Source organism: Phascolarctos cinereus, unplaced genomic scaffold (genome assembly GCF_003287225.1).
Source record: "Phascolarctos cinereus isolate Bilbo 61053 unplaced genomic scaffold, phaCin_HiC Scaffold_9;HRSCAF=440, whole genome shotgun sequence".
Taxonomy (NCBI): Eukaryota; Metazoa; Chordata; class Mammalia; order Diprotodontia; family Phascolarctidae; genus Phascolarctos; species Phascolarctos cinereus.
This window is the reverse complement of record NW_027556402.1, coordinates 265293143-265316705: the sequence shown is the minus strand read 5'-3', so window position 1 is coordinate 265316705 and position 23563 is coordinate 265293143. Positions and strand designations below refer to the sequence as shown.

At 50.3% G+C, this 23563-nt stretch overlaps 1 protein-coding gene across 3 annotated transcripts in view; it reads left to right on the top strand.

Annotated features, from left to right (window-relative positions):
* The window catches only part of LRRC56 (leucine rich repeat containing 56), a 63834-nt gene that overhangs the window by 23928 nt on the left and 16343 nt on the right, over positions 1-23563 (top strand). For all 3 annotated transcript variants that reach the window (XM_078148227.1, XM_078148226.1, XM_020979421.2), the window contains exons 2-6: positions 1414-1595; positions 2678-2765; positions 5195-5255; positions 11529-11625; positions 15303-15500. In XM_078148227.1, the coding sequence (XP_078004353.1) occupies positions 1431-1595; positions 2678-2765; positions 5195-5255; positions 11529-11625; positions 15303-15500 (609 nt within the window). In that variant the 5' untranslated portion in view covers positions 1414-1430. The remainder of the gene's footprint in view (positions 1-1413; positions 1596-2677; positions 2766-5194; positions 5256-11528; positions 11626-15302; positions 15501-23563) is intronic.

Sequence of the window (23563 nt, the reverse complement as noted above, 5' to 3'; positions counted from 1 at the left end):
GCAAGAGATTCCTCCCTCAACACCAGCAAAGAGATCCCTGCAGTCCCCCTCTGATCAGCCACTTGATTCCCCCTCAGTCTGTGGGCCAGAAGCTCAGGATACAGCCACCGCCCCAGCACCCATGCTCTGAGCTCTGTGCTCTACGCTCTGGAACTGGCTCTGACCTAGCTCTTCTCTCACCGCAAAAACAGACTTTTCCCACTGACCTTCTAAGTTGTCTTTGGCATTTGTGGATTGAGGAATCTGGAAGCTGCCACAGCTGCCTGTGATTCAGTCCTCTGAGGCCTGCTCTAGGTTCGCTGTGGCCTGCACGTCCACGCTGAGCTGCGCTCCTCTGCCTGCTCGGTGCAATATGCCTTTCTGATCAACCATCCAGGCTGTCTTGGGCTGGAGATTTGTTTTACTCTGTCTTTTTGTGGGTTCTGCTGCTTTAGAATTTGTTTAGAGCCACTTTTTTATGGGTATTTGGAGGAGTTTGGGGGAGAGCTCAAGCAAGTCACTGCTTTCACTCCGCCATCTTGGCTCTGCCCTCTCACATCCCATGGTCTCATCTTTCCTCTCTGACGATGGCCACTGAGTGGAACCAGCCAGGGTTCTCCAGGTGCTCGGCCTTGGGGGTTCTGTCTGGTGGTGACCCATGCTTGGATCTGCGCCAGCCCTGGCTTTGGCCACAAAAGATTCTCACAAGGGCGCCCATGGCATGCTTCTGGCAAGCTGTCTCCAGCAGGAGATGGCACATGTGGTGCGCATTGGGGCTCTGTTTTGACTTGACCCAATTCTATTCCCTAGGGCTGCCAGCTTCTCTTCTCCTTTGCTGACCCTCCCTCAAGGCTTTGACCAATAGCTTGTGTCCCATTCTTGGCCTCTTCTTTCAATTCTTCCATAAGCCTTTCTTCAGCTCTGGGGGTACTTGCTCCCCCATTGCTTCACTCTCTTGGTTCTTGACATAACGATTTCCTGTCTCTCCAATAGGCCCCCCCAACCCATTTTTAACTCCAGAGCTTCTCCTTGGTAGGGGTTTGGGGGCTCTTACTGAACCCTGTGAAGTGGAGAGGGGGTCTCAATGATACTTCACCGCAGGCTCCTTTTGTCTCCACAGCTGCTGGACCCCAGCAGGTATGGGGCTGTCAGCAAGCTCAGGGCCTGGGGCAGAGCAAGGATAGACACTGGGTGATGGAAGGCTTGGGGCCAAGGCCCCAGGAGCCATTCTGGGGAAGTTGGCAGCTCAGGGCCCAGGCAGAGCAAGGCACTCACAGGGTGGCCCTCAGCTCAGAGGAGGACCTGGTCTCTTGTTGCAACATCCTCTGGCCTCACGAGTTGCTTTTTCTTGCTGCTTTTTTTTGGGGGGGGGCGGAGGAGGAGGAGCTGGATCTTCCTTGCCTCTTGCCCTGATTCTCCCTCTTTTGTTTCCAGGGTTAGCTCAGCTGCATATGGACCCTCCCTGGGACAGAAGCCACCGAGGCCGGCAGGCAGGGGCAGCCAGCGTGCGTGTGACTGATCTGAGCTGGCATGGCCTCCAGAACCCCAGGCCCCTGATAAAGGACAATGACAGCGCTGAGGTGCTGTTCGAGGAGTACCTGTCCCCCTCCAAGCTGGTGAGTCTGGCAGCCCCCAACTGCTTGGGCAGGTGGCTGGCTCCCTCCCTAGCTCCTCTGGCCTGCAGGCCCTGGCTCTGGAGCTCCCAGGTTCAGCCCCATCCCCCTACCCCACCGCCTAGACAGGCAGCTTCTCCTTCAGAGCCGTATTTGGTTGAGTTGTCTGTGGCACAATTAGGGAACAGAAGAGCACTAAGTGCTTTCTGTGGACCTCAGGGGAGTTGTGGATCGGACTTCGAAGCAGTAATAAGGGGTAGGTCCCTTTTGCCTAAGAGAAAGCAGTGGATGACAGCCTCACAGTCTTGACAGGCTGCAGAGCCAGGACCAAAGAAAGCCTTTTGTCCAATCATGCAAGAGTGCTCTTAGCAGTGATTCTGAAAGAAAGGCCCTCAGTGAGACTCCCAGGAGAGCCTGGCTGGACCTCTGGCCCAACCCCCACCTGAAGGAGCAGCATCCCCCACCCCCACACTCAGGGAGGAAGGGACTGAGCCCCTGCTTCTCCACCAGGGCAGCCTGGGGCTGCTTAGCTCCCTTCTGGGCAGAGCTTCCGGGCTCCTAGAGGCCTCTGCCCCTGAAAGCCTCAACTGGCCTTTTGGCAGTCTTTCACCTTTGCTTCCCAGAGGTTCTGCCCTTGGGGCCAAGGAGAACAAGTCAGGTTTTGTTTCAGCCCCAGAGCCCCCCCACAAACTGATGGCAGCTACCTCTGGCAGCCCCTGACCCTTCCTTTCTCCAGGCTCCATGCCCTCAATTCCTCCACCCCATCTTCAAAGGGCACAGACCCCTCGTCCTCCCGCCCCTTCCCCAGCTGGTCAATGTCCTTCCTGAAATCATGTGGATGTAAAGGTGTATCTCTGGAGGACTCCGAGTGGTCCTCAATGAGGCGAGGGGGAAAGGTTTCCCCCAAGGGGCCCTCACTTGGTTCTGCCCCAGATGGGAGCAGAAGGGACAAAAGGGAGTCGGGAGGAAACTGCCCAAAGGCAGGGTCAGTGCTGTGAGTCTTCACTGTCCGCACCCTTTGTGGGGATAAGCCAGGAAGATGGGTGGCCTGTTCCAGCTCCTGAGGCCCCCAATGGTCTTTGCAGCAGGCTTTAGCTCAAGTGGAGGACCTGCAGCAGGTGACGGCGCTCGAGATGTGTGTAGACACGCGGGAGTACAGCTTGGGAAACTTTGGTAAGAAGAGCTGTGTCTTTCCTGTACAGCCTACCCCTAGCACACAAGACCGGGCACATGAGCACATGCAGACATACATATGTGTATCCTTGCACACATGTGTACACAGGCACATTATTGTGTAGGATGCCCTGTCTCCATGATCTTAAAGGGCCTTGGGCTCCACTAGGGACCACTGGCTATAAATGTGCACACAAGGCACACACACACGCAGGCATACACACATGTGTATACTAGTGCACATGGGCACATGGGTGCACACATGTGTAGGCATACATGGATGTGTATACTAGCACATATGTGCAAACTGGTGCACACAGTGCACAAATCATACAGATACATGGAAAGTCATAGAATCATCATATGTCTTAGTTGTCTTAGTTGAAACTCCTTGATACCTGAATCCTCATTAGTCAGTCAACAAACTTTGGTTAGGGACTTCCTATGTGCCTGGCACTGTGCTAAATGCTGGCCAGGGATGCAAAGAAGGATTTGTCCGTCTAACGGCAAGTAGCTGTGGACAAACAGACGGGAAAGCCCAGAGGCAGAGGCCAGGACAGCGGGTGTGGGAGGCCTGGAGGACAGCTGCCTCAGGGGCAGCAGTCTAGTGAAGGTGGCAGAGGAGCAGCACGGAGCCCAAGGCCCCTCCCAGCCTGGTCACCTCTTCTTAAAGTGTGGCTCCTAGAGCCGGGCTTCGTGGGCACAGTGTGGTCTGATCAGGCAGGGGCCAGCAAACGTACTACCTGACTGGCCCGAGAGCCCAGTGCCTCGCTGACGGAGAGAAGAGGAAGAGGGGACATGCCCTTTCCTCTGACTGTTTGTTGTCTGGGCTGGTATTCAAATGAATTCATGTTCCCAGAATGAGGACGTGCCCATGCTTGGGAGCAGGGGGCTCAGAGGCCTGTTAGCACCAGGGAGAAGTCAGAAGCAGAACAGAAATATGGGGTCAACAAGTCAGTTCAGCAAATGTCTCTTCCTCCTCATCCTCCCCCTCCTCCTCTCCCTTTCTCCCCCTCCTCTCCTCCTCCTCCTCTCTTTCTCTCCCCCTCCCCCATCTCTCCCTCCTCCTCCTCCTCCTCCTCCCTGCTTCCTGGAGGCCTAAAAGTGTCAGTCAACATCCCACCTTCAGCAAGAAGCCCTTCCTGGTCCCTCTAATTGTAGTGCCTTCCCCTTGGGATGATTTATCCTCCTGACATGTTGATTATACCTGCTTGTTTGCATGTCATCTCCCTCATTCAACTGTGAGCTCCCTAAGGGGCAGGGGCTGTTTCCCCCCTACACTTCCACCCCTTTTTTTTTCTCTCCAGCACTTAACACAGTGCTTGGCATATAGTACAAGCATAAGAAATGCTTGTTGACTGAGTAGCTGATAGGTCAAGTAACATTATCTCCATTTCAAAGATGGGTAAAACTGAGGCCCAAAGCTTTTCCAACTTGCCCAAAGTCAGTGCTTGTCCACTCCAGGGCGCTGCCCCTGACTGTGCCCAGTCTTTTCCTTGCTCTTCCCTAGGGGCTGGAGCCTCAGGAGGAAAGTGCTGTTGGTGATGTTCAGTTGTGGCTGACTTGTGGTGACCCCATTTGGGGGTTTTCTGGGCAGAGATACTGGAGTGGCTTGCCATCTCCTTCTCCAGCTCATTTTACACGTGAGGAAACTGAGGCACACAGGGTGAAGTGACTTGCCCAGGCTCACACAACAAATAGGTCTCTGAGGCTGGATTTGAATCCAGGAAGATGAGTCTCCCTGGCTCCAGGCCTGGGGCTCTGTGCCCTGTGACACTCCCTAGCTGCCCAGGAAATTACGAGAACTTCCAAGACTTCCCCTGGCTGACTCAGAGAGGCCCCAACTCCCCAGTGCCTCCCAGAGGAGACATTGCCTTTCTTTTCCCTGGGGCAGTGGAGATGGGTGAGGAAGTTAGCTGGACAGGAGCATCTGCTCCTTCCCTTACTCCCTGAGGCATTCACGAAGACAAAGTCAGCTCAGACCAAGCAGCCAGGGTCCTCCTGTTTCAGAGCCAGGATAGAGGCTTTGGGCAGTATTTGGCTCCTGGGAAGGCAGCACTGCTCCTTCTGTCTGAGTCCTCCCTCCATGCTGCTGGCATTGCCTTGTTGAGAAAGTAGGTAGGGGTGGGGATGGAAGGAGCCTGCAGCAGGTCATTGGAGCCATACAGGCTGCAACCATGGGTTTCCTGGAGGAGAGGGACAGGCTGCAGTCTTGGCGGGGAGGGCCTCTGCTTGGGGCAGAGAGAAGGTGATGAGAAGGCTCCTGTCAGGGGAGCTCCCAGCCAGGCTTTGGCCTTGGGGCAAGTCCTCCGGCCTGGGATGAGGATAGGGGGAAGGGGAAGAAAGAGGAGCCGAGCTCTGGGAAGGAGGCTCTCCAGCCGGCCAGCTGGTTGCTTTGGTACCAACGGTCTCCTCTCTTGACCGCACAGGTGCCCATCTGCCCAATCTGAGCCAATTAAAACTGAACAACAGCCTGCTGGCCTCCATCAGGTAAGCGCCTTGGCGATCCTTCCTCCCCTGCAGAGGGAGGGAAGGGAGATTTTCAGCGACAGTGCATGGGGGACCATGGACAGCTCCTGTGCGGGCAGGAGTTGTGGATGTGGTCCCCAAGAGGTCCATCCTGTCCTGGACCTGGCCTCCTCCCTTGTCTTTGTTGGGAAAGGCTGGGGGCCCTGCCAGAACACTGACCATTGCCCATCCCTGCCTGTGTCGAGGTTTCTGTGCCTGACCTTCCTGGCACAATGTCCCGGGCTCCCTTGCTCCCACAGGGCTAGGTCTTGTAACGGACACAAGAGCACCCTTCCCTTGTCCCCTGTCCTGCCTCAGCTCTCCTCTCCTCCTTCAGGTGACTCATCTTGGGCCCTGGGAGGAGCAGACCTTGGTCAGGGGGTGAGGCGAGGAGGGTGTAGCTGCAGATGGCCTGGGGCCTAGATAGCCAAGGCTGGGCTGCAGCACTGTGGGAATCCATCTGCACACTCGTCTCCCAGCGTCACTGGTTTTCTTGACCGTTCACACTTACTCTCAGGTCTCATGTCCACCAGTACTGGCACGTCCAGCCCCCCAGGGCCTCTTCCCCAGGCAAAACTCACGATGCTCTCTCCTGGCCTTTTTCATCACTACCCAGTACATGGCAATCCATGAGTCACAGGTGATAAGAAGTTGCTCTGGACTCTTCAGAGATGGCAGCTGGGGGCTGCCACAATGCCAGAGTGCTGGGCCTGGAGTCAGGGAGATCTGAGTTCGAATCCAGCCTCAGGCACTTCCTAGCTGTGTGACCCTGGGCAAGTCACCGAACCTTTGTCTCAGGTTCCTCAACTGTAAAATGGAATCATAATAGCCCCTACCTCCCCAGGTTGTTGTGAGGATCCAAGGGAATCGCTTAGCCCAGGGCCCGGCCTTGTTATTGTTAATGGAGCTCTCCACGACCTTCCTAGAGCTTGATCTCTTCACAGTACTCTTGTTGAGGTGGAGACATCCCATAATCTCCCAATCCTGAGTGATCTCAATTCACAGAATCATGGGACCCGGTGCTGGAAAGAGCCTTGATTGTAGAAACATAACAATGTGGAACCCAGAATGTGCCACTGCCCAGATTAGCCTGATTCTGATGAAGGGTGGTGTGGCATGTCACCTCCTGGGCTGGCTTTAAGGAGGAGGAGGTGGAAGTGGAGGAGGAGAAAGGAGGTGATACCATCGCAAGAAGGGCTCAGGGAGGCCCCTGCATAGTAGCTCACCAGAAGGAGGTAAGAGAGGCTGAAGATGTACTTTCAGGTGTCATTCTTTATTTCAACAAAATGTGAGCTCCAATGTGGGTGGCCTCCAGGCCTCTCCTCCCACAGTAACTTCTCCTATTTGCTGTATGACATATGGTTCCAAAGAATGCCTCTCAGCCCTGTCAACTGATGCACACGTTTATCCATATAGGGCCTTTTCTCAGCCAAGTGAAAACAAGTTTTATTAGCTGAGGGTAGAGAGTGAAGCAGGCAGCACTTTGACGGATGCAGGTCAGAGGACCGTCTTTCCTTATTTTGTGATGACACCTGTGATTCACCCTGAGAATGATGCCAGAAAAAAGAAAGATCTTTCACATCTCATAAAGCATACCTGCTCAAGTTGCTTGCAGCCAGCCCCTTCTCAAAGAAAAGCCTTTGTGCTCTTTCTGATGGCATCAGACAAGTGCAGTATCTGCCTCCACAGGGCTTCCCAGGGCCCAGGGATTCATGCCTCTTTGGCCCCCCTTGTGCAGAGGAGGGCCTGGGACCTTGCCCTCATGCCCCATGAAGGGGCTGCCTTCTGGAATGCCACTGAAGGGTTCCCTGGCTGCTTGGACTTTATCTCTGTTGGTCCATAGCTAGTCCTGTCTTTTCTTGGCGAAAATGACAGGAAGCCCAAATCTCTTTTGTTTTCTCTGGATAGCAGTATGAACTTCTTATCAGAGTAAGGGCTTGGATGTACCAGTCAGTACCATCTGCCTTTCTTCTTCTGACCCCCAGGTGCCACTAAGCCATGGAGAATGGGTGCCAAAAAATTTAACCTTTAAATGAATCTCTGTCTAGTCAATGAGGGGGGAAGGAAATCCAGTCCTGAAAGCAAATGTACCCCCCAAGAAGCACCAGAGACAGATGCTGCCTGCTTCCCCAAGCTGGTTTTCTGGCTGACCAGGCAGAAAATCACCTTGACCTGCTGACACCTAGCCCGAGGGTAGAGGACACACCCAGGTCTCTCACTCAATTTCCCCAGGGGGTGAAATTGTCAACACAGGCTGGGAGGCTCTAGCTGAGCATGGGAAGGGGTTGATGGGACATGAAGGAGATGGGTGGGAAGGTGAGAGGGTCCAGCCGGTCAGCTGCTAGGGACCAAGTGGGGCTGGGGTCCCTGAGAATCCAGAGACGGAGGTCTCTAGCAGAGACTGGGCTGCTGATTCTAAGGAAACAGGAAAGGAGCAAGCCCATGCTCCCTGAGGCTGCAGAGCAGAAGAATGGTGACCCCTGACCCCCGATCACATGATCTGGTTTATTTCATTTGAGATGGACACTCTTACTTCAGAGCACTCAATGTATTTCTCTGGAAGCTTGTGGAGAAATCCTGTCTACAAATAGGGAAAATCATCCTAATTTCCTAAGCCTAGGGACCACACAATGTTCATTGGTGAGCTGCCATTATGTGACAGGATACAATGTATACCATGCCATGACATCATGTAGCAGGCCATCTGTCTAACTCCTGCCCTAGGTCCCAGAGTCCTAATATGGCTGGGGTTGGGTTTTCTGCATGTGGGAGGACCTGGCTGGGAAGCTTCCCTCAGACACTGACTAGCTAGGTGACCCTCACTGTTCTTCAGTTTCTTTCCTTTTAAAATGGCCCGGGGGAGGAGTTAGGCTCAGTGACCTCTATGGTCCCATTTCAGCTCCAGATTTATAATCCTATGACCTCAGTGTGACTCAGTTTCTTCATCTGAACCAATGAAGGCATTGAACTCCGTGGCCTCTAAGATTGCTTTTAGCAAGGGCAGCTAGGTAGTGCAGTGGATAGAGCACCAGGCCTGGATTCAGGAGGACCTGGGTTCAAATCTGGCCTCAGACACATAACACTTACTAGCTGTGTGACTCTGGGCAAGTCATTTAACCCCATAGCCTAGCCAAAAAAAAAAAAAAAAAGATTGCTTTCAGCTTCTGATCTCCCTTACTTCTGGTGCCTTCCCTCTGTTATCTCCACTTTATCCTATGCATCATTTGTGCCATTAGACTGAGAGCTCCCTGAGAACAGGGAGGTGCTTTTGTCTTTCTTTGTATCGCCAGGAGTTGGCACCATGCCTGGCACAAAGTAGTTGCCTGAGAAATATTAGTTAACTGACTGATTCTAGGACCTCTCTGGGTCTCAGTTTCCTCATCTGTAAAATGAAGGGGTTGGACTCAATGATGTACCTCTATGGTCCCTTCCACACTATGATGGCCACCACAGTCCTGAATTTCTCTTTTATCCAAATTCATCAGGAACACACACACACAGAGCAAAAAATGACCAATTCTATTCTCTACAGCATGGAGCTGCCGGCTCCAGCTGGGCTCCCCTTTCTCCTGCTTTTGCTCAGGGAAGCACTCCTCCACAGTCCCCTCTGACCTCACATTTGCAGACCCTCTAGAACCTGCCCTAGGATGACACCCACTTTGGCTGGCCAGGGCAGCCGTGTGAGTCAGTCCCTGGAGTCAGGAAGACTGAGCTCCACTTCAGTCTCTCATGCTTCCTAGCTTCTTGACTCTGGGCAAGTCAGGGTCAAATCTCTCCCAGCTTCAGTTTCTTCATCTGTAAAATGGACATAAAAACAGTCTGTCCCTCTCAGTGTTGTTGTAAGGGTTTGTGAACAGAATTCTGAATACAGTCCAGATTGGACAAGTTTCTCACCTGAGAATGGCCAGAGTGGAACTGAGCAGGCCAGAGGCAGGTGTGTGGGGACACAAAGCAGTGGTATAATTCATTTCAGAGTCAGAAAAACAACTCTCAAACAAGGAAGCCCCCCTCCTGAGAAAAAGGGCTTAGCATGTTGGGGTACAGGTGGTGCTTCTATCCATGAGTGGGCTGGGCTATGACATAATCCTTCCTAGGTGTTGAGTAGCCATTTCCCTTGGCAGGCTCACGAATGGACAATACAGGTGTTCCCGGGTCCTAGAACAGTCTCCAAGTTGATTGTCTCACAGAGGAGTGTAGCACTTATCTCTTACATAGAACTAGGATTGTGAGCAAGTCAAGCACGATGCTCTCAGTTCCCTGGGAAATAGAGGCAGTGAACACCTGGTGCTTGGTCAAAGTAGTACACTTTGCCAGAGGGTGAAAGCATCCAGAGTACAAAGGATTATTGTTATGCCAAGCTCAGGGCACAGACTGCTGCCTGGGCCTTAGCTCTGGGAAACAGGGTGCCTCCAATGTATCTTGACAGGTTAAATGAGATAGCACATGTGTAGCATCCATCTTAAAGCATCCTATAAATGTGCGCTACCCTAATTAACTACCAAGTTGATAGATTCTTGTCCTAAAGAGGGCCTTCTTTCTCTTCAGAAGTTCAGAGCTATTGAAGTGACCCATATGGAAACACATCTTAACACCTGCCAAGTGTGTGTGTCCCAGGTCTGTGATCCTGGCCTTTAAAAGAGCCATAAGTAGAAGTGGCTACTTAGCTGGCTAGATATGCCTTGAAGGCAGCTTTGGAATGTGGCCCATCCCCCTCCAAGGGAGAGTGCAGTGTCTGCCTTGAATTTCTCCCACCCACCCATGCGATAGAGTGTTGGGATGTAGGGAGAGCGGTTTTTTAGCTAATAGAAGTCTATTTTCTTTTTCTCATTTCCCATTCCATTAAAAAAGACAGAGACAAGGGGAAAAAACTGCTTGTAATATGCATAATCAAGTAAAACAAATTCTTCCATAAAACAGATAATGGTTCATTCTATGATGGCAAAAACTTGAAAACTCAAGAAATGCCTATCAATTGAGCAGTGGCTGAATAAACTATGGTCTGCAGAAGGGACAGATACCATTATGCTGTAAGAAATGAGGAAGGGGCCAGGCAGTCATGAAGGGCTCTAAAAGCCAAGCAGAGGATTTGATATTTGAGCTTGGAGGTGATTGAGTGGTAGGAGGAAGGTGATGTGGTCAGCCTTGTACTTTAAGAAGATCACTTTGGCAGCTGAGTGGATGGACTGGCATGGGGAGAGACTTGAGCCATGGAAGCCAAGCAGCAGCTATAGCAAGTGTCTAGATGTGAAGTGGTGAGTGGTGGCACCATCAGAGGAGAGAAGAGAGAGTGCACATGAGACCTTACAACGGTTGAGAGAGAGTGAGGGGTCAAAACCCCGGGGTTTGAGCCCGGGAAGATGGTGGTGTCCTCAACAATAATAGAGAAGGCACAGTAGGAAGAAGGGAGGCCTTGGGTGGGAGAAGAGAATGAGCTCCATTTTGGACACCTATGGGACATCTGATTTAAGATGTCTAATCAGCAGTTGGCTATATGAGACTGGCTGTCGAAAGAGAGGTCAAAGTAAGAATCATCTTAGTAGAGATGACCACTGAATCCACGTGAGCTGGTGAGATCACCCAGTACGATAGTACAGAAGACCAGAGGTTCCTTCCGATTCCCATTAGGGGTCCCCCATCTCTTTCCAGAAGCCTGCCATGCCTGTGTTTTATTTTGTGGTCCAAAAATCCAAAGCTCCAACTCAGACTCCGTCCCCATCCTCCTACCCTGCTGTGATAAAACATCCTCACTGTGGACTGCCTGCGCCTCTGGCCGGGCTCTCCATGTTCCCTTTCCAAGATCCTGAGGCCCACTGGAGTCACTACAGTGGCAACAGCTTTCCCTCTGAGAGGGTTCTGGGAGGTTCCCCGGGCCTGTAGAGACAAGAGCAATCTCTGCTGTCAGCAAGTTAGCCAAGAGAGTCTCCCAGCAGGGCATAGCGGGGCACCCCTCTTCTTTCATTTCTCTGACCCTTCCTAGGGGTAGCTGGTGGCACAGGGAACAGAACTCTGGGCCCAGATTCAGTATGACCCCGAGTTCAAATTCGGCCTCAGACACTTATTAACTGTGGCAAGTCACTTAACCTCTGCTTATCTCTCTTCCCTCAGCTATAAAATGGGTCCATTATCATCTTTGCTGCGGAAGCAAACATTGTTAGGGGAGGCCAGTAGCTCTCAATGGGACAGAGCATCTTTGGTCTTTTCCTCCTGAAGGCCCTTCCCTCACTCACCACAGTCTCCTCTCTGATCTCTTCCAAGGGACCTGGGCACTTCCCTGTCTCACCTCCAGATTCTGTGGATGCTTCGTTGCGGGCTGGCAGACTTGGATGGAATCAGTTCCCTTCACTCCCTGAAAGTAGGTTGCTTTCTGTAGACCCCCGGGAGCCCTGGCATCTCCAGGAAACTGGAGCACTGCCCGGGTGTGTTCTCTCCTGGGTCCTCTCAGGGTCAAGGGTTCCCCAGGACGCCCTCAGCCCCTTGGCTCTCAGCCCCCAAGTCTCTTTTCAGGCCCGGCGGGGGGGGGGAGGCGGTCAGCTGTGAAAACAAGTTCAAGGGCTCTTCTGGACAGCCCTGGGAGCCTTCAGGCCTCCTGCTTTACTCACATACCAAAGGGGACCCTTGGGATTCCCTGGGGTTTAAAGTCGGGAGAATTCTCCAAAGGAATTGGGACTACGCTACTGAGGATAAGGAGAAGCCTACATGCACAAAAGACTTTCACTACAGCATAACTTGGGATAGCCAAAGGCTGGAAATAAGGCATGTGCCCAAGGGCTGGGCTGTCAAGGAACAGCTGCCAGGATCGGCAAAGGAGGGGTCCAGAGGTCCAGGGGGAGCCTGGGCCAAACTGGGGAGGAGTGAGGAGTACAGGGGTTCCAGCCACCCAGACTGCCTCGGCTCAAGGACACAGTCCCTCACCCCCAGCCCGTAATCTGGCTCTTAGCAGGGAATGGTCCCTTTACTGGGGCCTGGGGGTTGGGAGGGTCTGTCCACTGAGTCAAACACCCAGGTGTCAGCATGTTTTAAAGAACTGAAAATAAAGCAAGGAAAGAGAGGGAGCTTGGAGAGGACATTAGGTGGGCCACTAGAAGCAGCCTGCCCTGTGCTTGGGCTGGGGTTGAAGTTGCTGTTGCTGCTGCTGCTGCTGCTGCTGCTGCCTTCTGCCTGTGGCTCTGCCCTGGGGTCCAGAGTCCATGGAACCAGAAGCTTCAGAGGCTTTGGAGACCCTGTACAGTAAGGAGATGCTAGGATTCTGGACTTGAGCTGGACCTCCAGTCTCTACCAAAGCTTAATGAGAGCTCTTCCTTCAACATCCCCAACCTCTGCTTGAAGCCCTTCAGGGATGGGAAACTCATGACCTCTTGAGGGAGCCCACTACCACTCACAACCGACTGGCAGGGGATGGAGGCAGCATCGATTCTGTGGCCCCAGAAGTTAGGCCTTCCCGCTCTCAGCTTTGGCCTCACCCCAAGCTGGAAGTCTGCTTTTTAAAGCCCCCAGACTCTCTTCAGATGCTATGCTACCTCACCATCTGCCCACCCTCACCTTGAATTGGGGAAGTTGATCTCAAGCATCAGTTTTCCATTTTTCATCTTAAATTTCACAGCACAGTGGATAGAGAGACCCAGAGACAGAAGAGAACTGAGTTCAAGTGCTACCTCTGAGGCACGCTGGCTGTGCAGTGCCCCTCTAAGTCCCAGAGCAGACCCTTTCCAGCATTGGTGGGTGAGATGTCTTACTGAGCCCCCGTGCCGATAAAGTCATGGATCCAATCCAGAAAAGCCCCATCTTCTTTGGGTTGGTCCAGTGACCTACTGGTCAAGATCTTTGGCACTTGGACTTGGTCATGGGGTATGTGTGCTATCCCTCCCAGCTCTTGGTCATTTGAAGATTTGACAGGTATCCAAGGCATAAAGTTGTCCACACATATGTCCTTCTGCCCAGTGGCACCGTCTCTCCCTGGGCCACAGTCTTTCAGATATCCCTGATGGGGCTTCAGCCATCTCATAGGCCACTTCCAGAGGAGGTCATTTGCTGGACTAGTGATCTCTCTGCCTCTCTGTCCTCTTTGTTCTGACCTTCCCAGTGCAAACAAAGGCATTCTCTTTGTTGAAGAAAACAGCCAAGATAGGGCTGAGGGGCTCTGCTTTCTCCCTGACCTGTCTCCCTGCACAAGGCTCCTGCCACTTCCGTGCTTCTCATCCTTACCCCAAGAAAGCCCCAGCCCCCACCAACCACCACAGCCCACATGCGGTCCTCAGCTGCCTATGCAGTCTCTGCTTGGCTCTTGAAGGTGGGCCGTGCTCCGCTGTCCCCCTTCCTTGCTTCTTTCTACTCTGTGACTGTGTTGTTTGGTGTCCACATCACTGATGGGGGAGTAATGGTGAGGGTCTTGTCAGTACTGGATAGTAGAGGACAGAAGGTTGGGTTCATAGCCGGCGGTTTCTGTAAAGATGGAAGATGACACAGGAGGTCTGAGCAGTGCAGTGTTAGAGTTGATTCCAGGACCTTTTTTTTTTAATTGATCCTCCTTAAAGCTAAAAGATTTTGTCCAAGGTTCTTTGTCTCTGAACTCTAAGTGGGGCACAAGCCAGAGCCTAAGTGCTCTAAATGCAGAATGACTGTGAATGAGGGCCAGATTGATAAATCTGTAACCTAGCCCCAAGGGCTGCCCTCTCCAGAGCCCTGTGTCAACTAGAGGATGTTCATGTGTGGCAACCCCACCCAGGTGGCACCGTTCCCAAGGCACAATTCAGCCAGGCCCGGCTGCTGATGGGACAAGATGGCAAAGCTTCTTAAGGAGAGGGCTGGCTGATTTGAAAGTCAGAATGACCAGGAGATGAAAGTGAGGCCAGGAGGGGGCAAAGGGCTGGCTGGGGAGGCTTAGACTGGATGGACCCAGCACTGGCTTTTGGGCTGTGCCTCTGCCCACGGGTACACCTGGCATCCTGAGGGCTGCCCAGGGTTATGACCTTGAAGAGGTGTCTAAGGGGTCCCCAGGGCAATCAGGCCAGGCCAGCCCAGAGTTCCCAAAGGAGGCACCGAGAACCCGCCTCATCTGATGGTCAGGCTCCACCCAGGACATGCCCTCAGTCTGGCCCCGCTGCTGTTGCTCCCATCTCTGCCTTTGCACCTGGACCTCAGAGCTTAGCACAAAAGCATTCGGGAGTTGTTTCTTAATAGTGTCTCTGGACTCTACTCAGTAGAAACACCATCTGCCCGGGAGTCCAAAGTGGATTTTGCTGGGACTTCAGGAAGACCAGCCCACTGAAATCCCGAGCTGAGGCCCCCACCCTGCCCGTGCAGCCTCCAGAAGGCAGATGCAGCTGCATTGTGGGCCCCTCCCCCTCCTTCTTGGGTCCTTGAAGACTCTGTGGGGACTTCCTGAAGAGCTTTCTGCCCAAGTTAACTCCCCAAGGGGTATGGGCCCTCCACCTCCTTGGAGTGTATTGCTTCAAAACCCAGCTCCCCCTTTCCCCATTTTTCTGGTGGTAGCAGCCAGGGCAGGGGTCCCCTGATAGTCTCATCACCACTTTGGCTCTTTACTCCGGATCTAGGAAGTGTGCTCCACACCTGCATGCCCCTGACAAGCAGATGATTGAGGGGCTGGGGAAGGGCATGTGTCTGGGCTGCTGGGCTAAGGGGGCTCCTTCTTCCCACCCCTGGGGTGCTCCAGGATCCAGTAGGAAAGCTCAGTGCTCAGGAAATACAAAGGCTGCTTCCTCATTGGCCCTCCCTGGGCCCCAGCTCCTTGTTAGGGCTCTCTCCCCGTCCCCATCCCCAAGCAGAACCAGAATGCCGGCTCACAGCCACTTTGGCCTCTCCAGGAATTCCTCAGACCCTCTGGCTGTCCCCCATACTCCCACCAGGGGGCAGCATCCAGGCTCACGGCCCCCTTTGTCTCCCCAGGAGCTGGGGGGGATTTGGCTGGCATGTTTAGGGAATGCCTAGTCCTGGAGGCATAGTCTGGGCTTTGTCCCCCACACTCCCAGCAAGGGGCAGTATCCATGTTCATGGCCCCCTTTGTCTCCCCAGGAGCTCTACATGTCCTACAACAATATTTCTGACTTGAGCCAAATCTGTCTGCTGGATCAGCTCGAGGTTCTGGACCTGGAGGGCAACAACATTGAGAACCTAGAGCAGGTTCGGTACCTGGGTCTCTGCAAAAAACTCCATGTGCTCACTCTGGAGGGGAATCTGATCTGCCTGAGGCCAGAGCCAGAAGCAGCTGAGGTGAGGGCCTGGACCTGATCGCTCCTGCCCTGGCCTTGGGGGACCGGGCTGGGAGCTGAAGTTGCATGTCCCTCTCCTTTCTCCTCTTCAAATACACTGTGGTCTGGTGCGGTCTGCCTGCTGGCTCAGCCCCCTCTCAGTCTAGTAGGGAGGGAGCCAAGCAGAGGATAGGAGTGCCCCACGGCTTTACATTCTCAAAAGTGGGAAGATTTCCATGAAGTTGGGAAGGAGGAGGGAAGATGAGGTGATAAGGAAGTCTGAGGGAGGCCTCAGAGACAGGTGTGTGTAATATGCAAATATTCATGCATTGTGTCAGTAGGGCCTGGAAACCTGTCCCCCCTCCTGTAGAAGGGCTGGTCCCCTCTGCCCAGAACAGCTTCCTCAGGTCCAAGGGACTCCATAGATTCACATCTCCTTAAAAAAAAAAAATCATCTTTCTGGAACCCCCACCAATGTGTTTACCTTTAATAGTCAGTCAGTCAGAGAACACAGTTCATAATTAAGGCATTTAGTGAAATGGTATAATAAGAAATATAGCAACAAATCTTTTCCCCTGTAAACCTGGGTTATGTTCTCACAACATTCACGGTGTCTGTAGCAAGAGTGGCTGCAGATAAAGAACACACATGGAGGGGTTGGCACACGAAGAACGTGTGTCCAGAGCAGGGCTAATCCCTGCCTGCCGCAAGGCGGGGCACTCAGGATCTTCCAGTGATATCCTGTGCCATTTCTGCTGGGCATGTCCTCAGCATCTCCTGCTCACTTGGACATCGACTCTCTGCTGCTCCACTTCCTAGAGCTTCTGGCTAAGCTGGAGTCCTCAGCTGTCAAGGATGGCCACCCTGCTCTTTTAGCTTAAAGCCAATTTTTTAAAAAAGAAAAAGGCTTTTTCCAGTTCTTAAAAAAAAAAAGTCGGGAATCCTAGCCTGGGCCCCATACCACCACCAATTACATTCTCTCAGATTCTCTTCAGTTCACTTTGGAGTCTTGGCTGGAAGCCTTTGACCTTCTCAGACTGAAATTCCCTCCCCTAGGCACGGAGCTCTTTAGCTCCAGGGCCCCCTCAACTATCTAATGCCCTCAGACCAACCCTCCTAGTCCAGGAGCCTTCATACTCATTCTCCATCTCGGGAGGTGAGATTGCAAATCTGATGATGCCCGATTACATCCCAACAGCTCTGGGGTTCAGGGCTCCCAGGTTTTAAACCCTAAACTTCCCCTGAAGATGCATTCTTGAGACCCCAACCGGAGATCCCTGGGGCTTTAGTCAGATTCCTGTCTTTTCACATGCTGATACAGGAGGCCCTAAGCCAGAGACGTGGGGAGGCTCTCCCAGGTCAGATCTGAGCAGGTATTGTTGTTCCTACTTTAACGAGCCTCGGAGATTGGGAGGTCCCAAGGTGAGTCAGGAGTGGAGCACCTGAGCCCAGGTCTTTGCACTTTGAGTCTGTGACTCTCTTCCAAGGGAACCTAATGCTAGCAGGCCAAAGGCAGAGTGGAAAGTAAATCAAAGTCCCCTTTTCAATCTTCTTTACTGAGGTTTGAGGGCTGGCTTTGTGGTGGAGTCTAGAGAGAGTGGAGTCCAAAGCCCACCTCCAAACCTGACCACGGAGTGACCACAGGTGAGTCATTTCAATGCCTGGAGCCTCCGTTTCCTCTTTTGTAAAACTGGGTTGGTCAGATAAGCCTGAGTAGGGGCCCAAGGTTGGGGTCTCAAGTACCTTTCCCCTGGGCAGGTATGGGCCTCCCCACTGGGGGTGGGGAAGGAGGGAGCTGATTGGCTGTTTAGCCAGTCCGATCTTGGAGCTACTTGAAAGTCAACAAGCACTTAGTGAACACATACTCTGTGCCAGGCACCGTGCTAAGCGCCCAGGAACACTGTTGCTTCTGTTGTGTTGAGTCTGACTCTCCACGACCACATTTGGGGTGTTAACCTGAAAGTTTGGTTAAAGAAGGCAAACAAGTTAGGTGATACATGATTATATAGTTTATTCCCTGTTAGCTAGCGAATCATGTTAACATGGAAGCCAGAATGTGATTCTGACTCAGAGATTAAGCAAAATGAGAGAAGTTTTATACAGTTGAGAGTGATCAAACTCAGGATGTCTGTGTTACAAAAAATACAGCCTCCATATGTTTGTTTAACATATAGCATGGGAAAGGAATTTTCTTAATTGAATAGGTTGTAAATACAATAAAATAGGAGAATGTAAAAGTGTCCATTGAAATTATAGACCAAGATAAGAAGAATCCCATTGTCCAAGAGAGTGTCTGGTCCCAGACATCCTGGGCTTAGTGATAACAAACAGGAAGAATGCTGGTCAGTTCCATCTGGTCTTGGAAATTGCTGACACAGGAAGGGGTGTTTTTAGTTCACTCAAGGGGAAAAAGATTAATTCAGGTTTTTGGCCCTTATTGGGGCTCAATTGATCTTAAATGATTATCAGGGATTTTCTTGGCAGAGATACTGGAGTAGTTTGCCATTTCCTTCTCCAGCTCATTTTGCAGATGAGGAAACTAAGGCAAATAAGGTTAAGGGGCTTGCCCAGGGTCACACAGTTAGTAAGTGTCTGAGGCTGGATTTGAATTCAGGTCCTCCTGACTCCAGGATGGAATGAGCATAGGAAAGTGACCCCAGTTGTTCTCCCTTGCTTCTGAAGGTGATTTTGGTGGTGTCCCTAGAGAGAGTGATTGGTTACCATGAGGAACCCCTCACCGAAATTATTGGTGAAACCCTTTGTGACCATTCGTCAAGAAGAGACTGATAAAAGCATGTTGTACCCGGAAGATTGTGAATGTCATTTCAGTAATCTGTCTTTTATGCCCACCAGCTCTGCTGTAGCCAGCCAGGGGGCACCACATTGCAGAGAGAGCTGGGCCTGGAGTCAGGAAGGCTTGAGTTCAAATTCAGCTTTGGACACTTAATAGCTGTATAACCTTTGGCAAGTCACCTAACTTCTGTCTGCCTCAGTTTCCTCAACTATAAAATGGGGATCATAATAACACCTACCATTCAGGTAGGATATTGTGAGCAGATCATTTGTAAAATGCTTAGCACAGTGCCTGGCACGTGGTGGGTGCTATACATGTGCTTATTTCCTTCCATTATTATTATTATTATTATTATTATTATTATTATTATTATTACTTTCAGCTGGGTAATTTAATCCTCTTCCAAGTTCTACTAGAACTCACTTTAACCCTGAATAGCCAGAGGGGAGAGGTTAGACTTCAGGAAGACTGAAGTGATAGAAAAGGATAAATGAAGAAAAATGAGGTAATGCCTAAGAAGGAGGGTCCCTTCCAGTTTCAGTGAAGCGTTGTTTGTGTATGAATAGGGAAAGAATGTTTGGTTTTGATTGTGTCTTTGGAAAGGAGACCACTGGAGGGCAGTCCTCAGTTCCGTAATTGTACATTTGGCCAGACTGTGGCCTGAGGGAGGGAATTCAAACCTAATCTAAAGCCCAGAGTTTGGAGATATCCTAAGGGGTGGCATGTTGGAAAATGGCTTGCTTTCTGCAGACAAAGGGGAGGTCCAAGTATATACCCTGGCCCCACAGAAAAAGGGGAACAGTGGCTCAGAAATCTCTAATATGAGTTAAGATTTGGAGGATAGGACCCTGGATATGGATTGGTGACTCTACAGGAAGTGTCCTGTTCTTTGCTGCCTCAAATGCAGGGGAAATTAGGTGATACAGAACTGTTGAACAGAGATCCAGAAAGTTTTGTTGCTGTTTTTCAGTCAGGTCAGACTCTTTGTTGACCCTGTTTGGGGTTGTCTTGGCAAAGGTACTGGAGTAGTTTGCCATTTCCTTCTCCAGCTTATTTTACAGATGAGGAGCTGAGATTTAAAAAAAAAAGGGTTAAGTGACTTGCCTAGGGTCACACAACTAATAAGTGTCTGAGGCTATATTTGAACTCAAGATGAGTCTTCCTGATTCCAAACCCAGTGCTCTGTTGAGGTTTAGGGGTGCTGGAACCCCAGAATCAGAACTCGCAGGTCCTGCTACCCAAGCCTTCTTTCAGCCAAAGACAAGGCTTATTAGAACATCTGTCACACTGGGCAGACTTTTAAGGAGTCGGAACATTAGTGAGCTAGTGGCTAGATTATAAGAATCTGAGCATCTTAATGGAGATGTGTGGGATGCAACTCAAATTGAAAAACACTGAGAGATGTCTCAAGGTAGGAACAGAAAGGTTTATTTTCAAATCTTGAGATGCGGGTGTCCCTCCACCAGTATGATCTGATGAGGGGAGACAAGTTACAGAAGCAAAAGAACCAGATTAAATCGCCCTAAAGGCTAAATTCGCCCCTCCCACCAACTGGCCAATGTTTGGCTCACAGTCTGAATGTGAAAGTCTTCCACAGAAACAGAAAAACAAAGAAACAATATACATATCCATATTTAGCCCCTTAGTTTACTGAAGTGTTGCCAAAAACGTGCAGTCAAGCTAGACACTGTACTGTATAGCCAGGTCACCATGACTGAAATATAGCAACAGGTACAACAAGATATAGGGGGGCTTCAAGGGTTTCAGGCTTGGCAAACTTTAACTACTGAGATAACAATGGCATAAAAGGGGGGGCGGGGTACTTGGGGCTGGATTCCCGTAACTCAGGTGATTTCTAGTAAATCGAAACTTAGTGTCAGGCTGCTATGCCTGCCTTGAGTTTTGATACAATTTCTATTTATTCTTCTAAGAAGTCTTCACAGGACCCCCCAGCCCACTCAGTCTTATCCCAAACCTTAATTATACTGAGGAGTCTTCACTGGGACATCCCATTCAGAGACAAGATGGACCTTATACACAGAAAGACTATGGGAGGGATCTAAGAGTGGCCAATCAGTCTATGAGGTAATAGAACTCCAGGGACCTAGACCACTCTGCCAAGGGAGAATGGAGCTTATATAAGATTAAGGGTAGGAAGGGGCCATTCTGGAGGTAAGACAATAGAGGGCTAGGCTAGGTCAAGGGTAACAGAATTGGGAGATTGGATGTAGCCACAATGAAAGGGCCAGTTGATGGGATTATAGCCTCAGGCCAATGCCAGAGATTTGGCCTTGTGGGAAAGTCCATCCTCATCATGTCCAGTGGACCCACTTAGCTGCACCAGAGGAGTCAGGAAGACCTGAGTTCAAATGTTGCTTAATCACTTACTGTGTGACACTGGACAAGTAATTTGACCTCTATTTTTCCTCCATTTCCTCATCTATAAAATGAGGATAATAATAGCACCTCACTCAAAGGGTGGTTGTAAGGACCAAATGAGATAATATTTATAAAGTGCTACATCAATGCCAATTATTGCTCTTCGAGCTAGCCTGGATGTTCCTGGTGTTGCTTTAGGTCACACTCACCTCTTTATATCACTTGTTCTGAACTTCAGAGGCAACATCTCTGCTTCATTTCACCCCTGCAGCATCTCTGGTTGATTTCACCTCTGCAGCACCTCTGCTCCATTTCACCTCTGCTGCATCACTGGTCCATTTCACCTCTGCTGCGTCTCTGGTCCATTTCACCTTTGCTGCACTTGTGGTCCATTTCATACCACCACCCCCTGCAGCATCTCTGGTCTGTTTCACCTCAGCAGCATCTCTGGTCTGTTTCACCTCTGCAGCATCTCTGGTCCATTTCACCTTTGCTGCGTCTCTGGTCCATTTCACCTCTGCAGCATCTCTGGTCTATTTTGTTGAGGCTTAGAGGTTTAGAGGTGCTGGGACCCCAAAATCACAACACACAGGTCCTTCCCAAATGAATTTGACCCAAGCCTTCCTTCAGATTTGCCATATTGGCCAGACTTTAAGTAATCTGAACATTTGTGATGCTGGTATTGACAAGGGGTCTAGATCGAATCTGAGCACCTTAATGGATCTTATATACAGGAAGACTGTGGGAGGGATCTAGGAGTGGCCAAGTAGGCTGAGGTGATTGATAGAAGGGGTCTAAGGAGAATCTGGATGGGAGTAGCCAGTAAGCTGGGGTGACTGTGAGGTAAGAGAGAAGGGGGGTCAGTGAATGCCAGGGACCTAGACCATGAGGCCAAGGTAGGATGGGGTCTAGATGGTATCAAGGGTGGAAAGGTAACAGACAATGAAGGGCTGAGTGGGTCAGAGGTAACAGAATTGGGAGACTGAGTGTAGCCTTAATGAAAGGTCAGTTGAGTGGATTGTAGCCTCAGGCTACAGGCTAGAGACTTGGCTAGATCTAGTGGGAAATTTTTTTTTTTTTGCTAGGCAATAGGGTTAAGTGACTTGCCCAGGGTCACACAGCTAGTAAGTGTTATGTATCTGAGGCTGGATTTGAACTCAGGTCCTCCTGAATCCAGGGCCAGTGCTCTATCCACTGCTTCACCTAGCTGCCCCTAGTGGAAAAATTCAAGGAGAGTCCCAGGTGGGGTTTTCTAGGGCCCATACCAGTCACAATCATGTCACCCCCTACTAATAAACTCCAGTGGTTCCCTATTCTCCTGGCATCAAACACAAAATCCTCTCTTTGGCCTTCAAAGCCCTTTACAGCCTTACTACCTTCCCAGTCATCTTACACCTTACTCACCCTCCTACTCTGCAACCCAGTGACTTCAGCCTCCTTACTCTTCTTCATGCAACACATTCTGCAATTTAGTCCCACAAGAACATTGATTCACTCATAAAGTGTTGTGACATTTGATCCGCCATGTTTCAAGTCTGTCTCTCTACTGTTGTGTCTGTCTGACTTCTGCTTGTTCCTCATATACGTTTAGAAAGACATTTCTTAATGGTTTCTTGTCATTTTGTTGTTATTGTCGTCCTTGGTTATTGTATTTGTATATTGTATTTCCCATTCTTGTGTTTCTGTTATCTAGGGTATTTGAAAAGCATATAATTTCATTGAGTCTGGTTTTCTTTCTAGGAATGCTTCAAAAACCTCCTTTAATTGTCAATCTTTTTCATTTGTTGGTAGGCTCAAGTTTTTGGGAAGGTTGGTTGCCTTGGTCTCTATTTTGAGCTCCTTTGCTCTTTGGAACGCATAATCCCATTTCTTCCTATGGCTTATGATGGGTGCTAAGGAATCTTGTGTTATTGGGATTTCCTTTCCTTTATATTTAGAGTACTTTCTCCTGGTCAATTGCAGAACATGGTGTTTGTTGTGGAATGCTTAAATTAATCACTATGTATCTTGGGGTTTGTAGCAGTTTTCTCTGTTGCAGGAGTTTTCTCTGTTGATTATTTCAATTGGTTCTCTGTCTTCTGTGCTCAGATGTCCTGGGAAGTTTTCTTGTGTTGTTTCTTGCATTATGGTGTTCTATTTTTTTAATTTGTCATATTCTTCTGGGACACCTAGAATTCTTAACTTGTTTCTATGAATCCTATCTTTGAGATAGATATATTTTGCTTGTACAGAGAATTTACTTTCTTTTACTATCATTATTTTTTGCTTCTCTTCTTCCACATTGCCCTTCAATTCTGTGTTCTTGCATTCTCAATCAGTTTTTCTCTCTTTTGTTTCTTTGGTGAGACTTACCACTGGGATTCAAGTTTTCCTATTCTGCTAAATATTACTGCTATGCTGGCCATAAATTCTGCTTTCACAATTCTTATTTCTCTTTTAAACCTCGTACAACTTTGGTGAGCCCTCTCTCCCAAAGGCATCCATACCATTTGCTTATTTCTCCTCTTCCTGACATTCACATTGCTTCCCACAAGCCCCACCATGGGAGGTTTGAGGAGGAATGAAAAGGTTTGGAAAATATGCGATGCTGAGTAGAATTGTATGTCCACAAGGTGGGTTAAAGGGACTGCCTTGCTGCAGTGAGGGCCCATCTGAGATTGTGTAACATAGGTGTGTAGCAGACCCATAGCTTTATGATTTTCTCCAGTTTGTTTGGTGGCACATGAGTAAGAGGAAAGGCAGTAAATGGATGATTTAAAAAAAACACTCAGTGCTTGGAGTTGGCAGGGAAAGATCTTTGATGGAATAACAGGACACAGATTCACCAGGGGAGGACAGTGCAGGGTTGAGCTGATTCACCAAGGGTTCAGGGTGGAGAAGGGAGAAGAGTGTAGCTAGTGCAAGAAGAATGG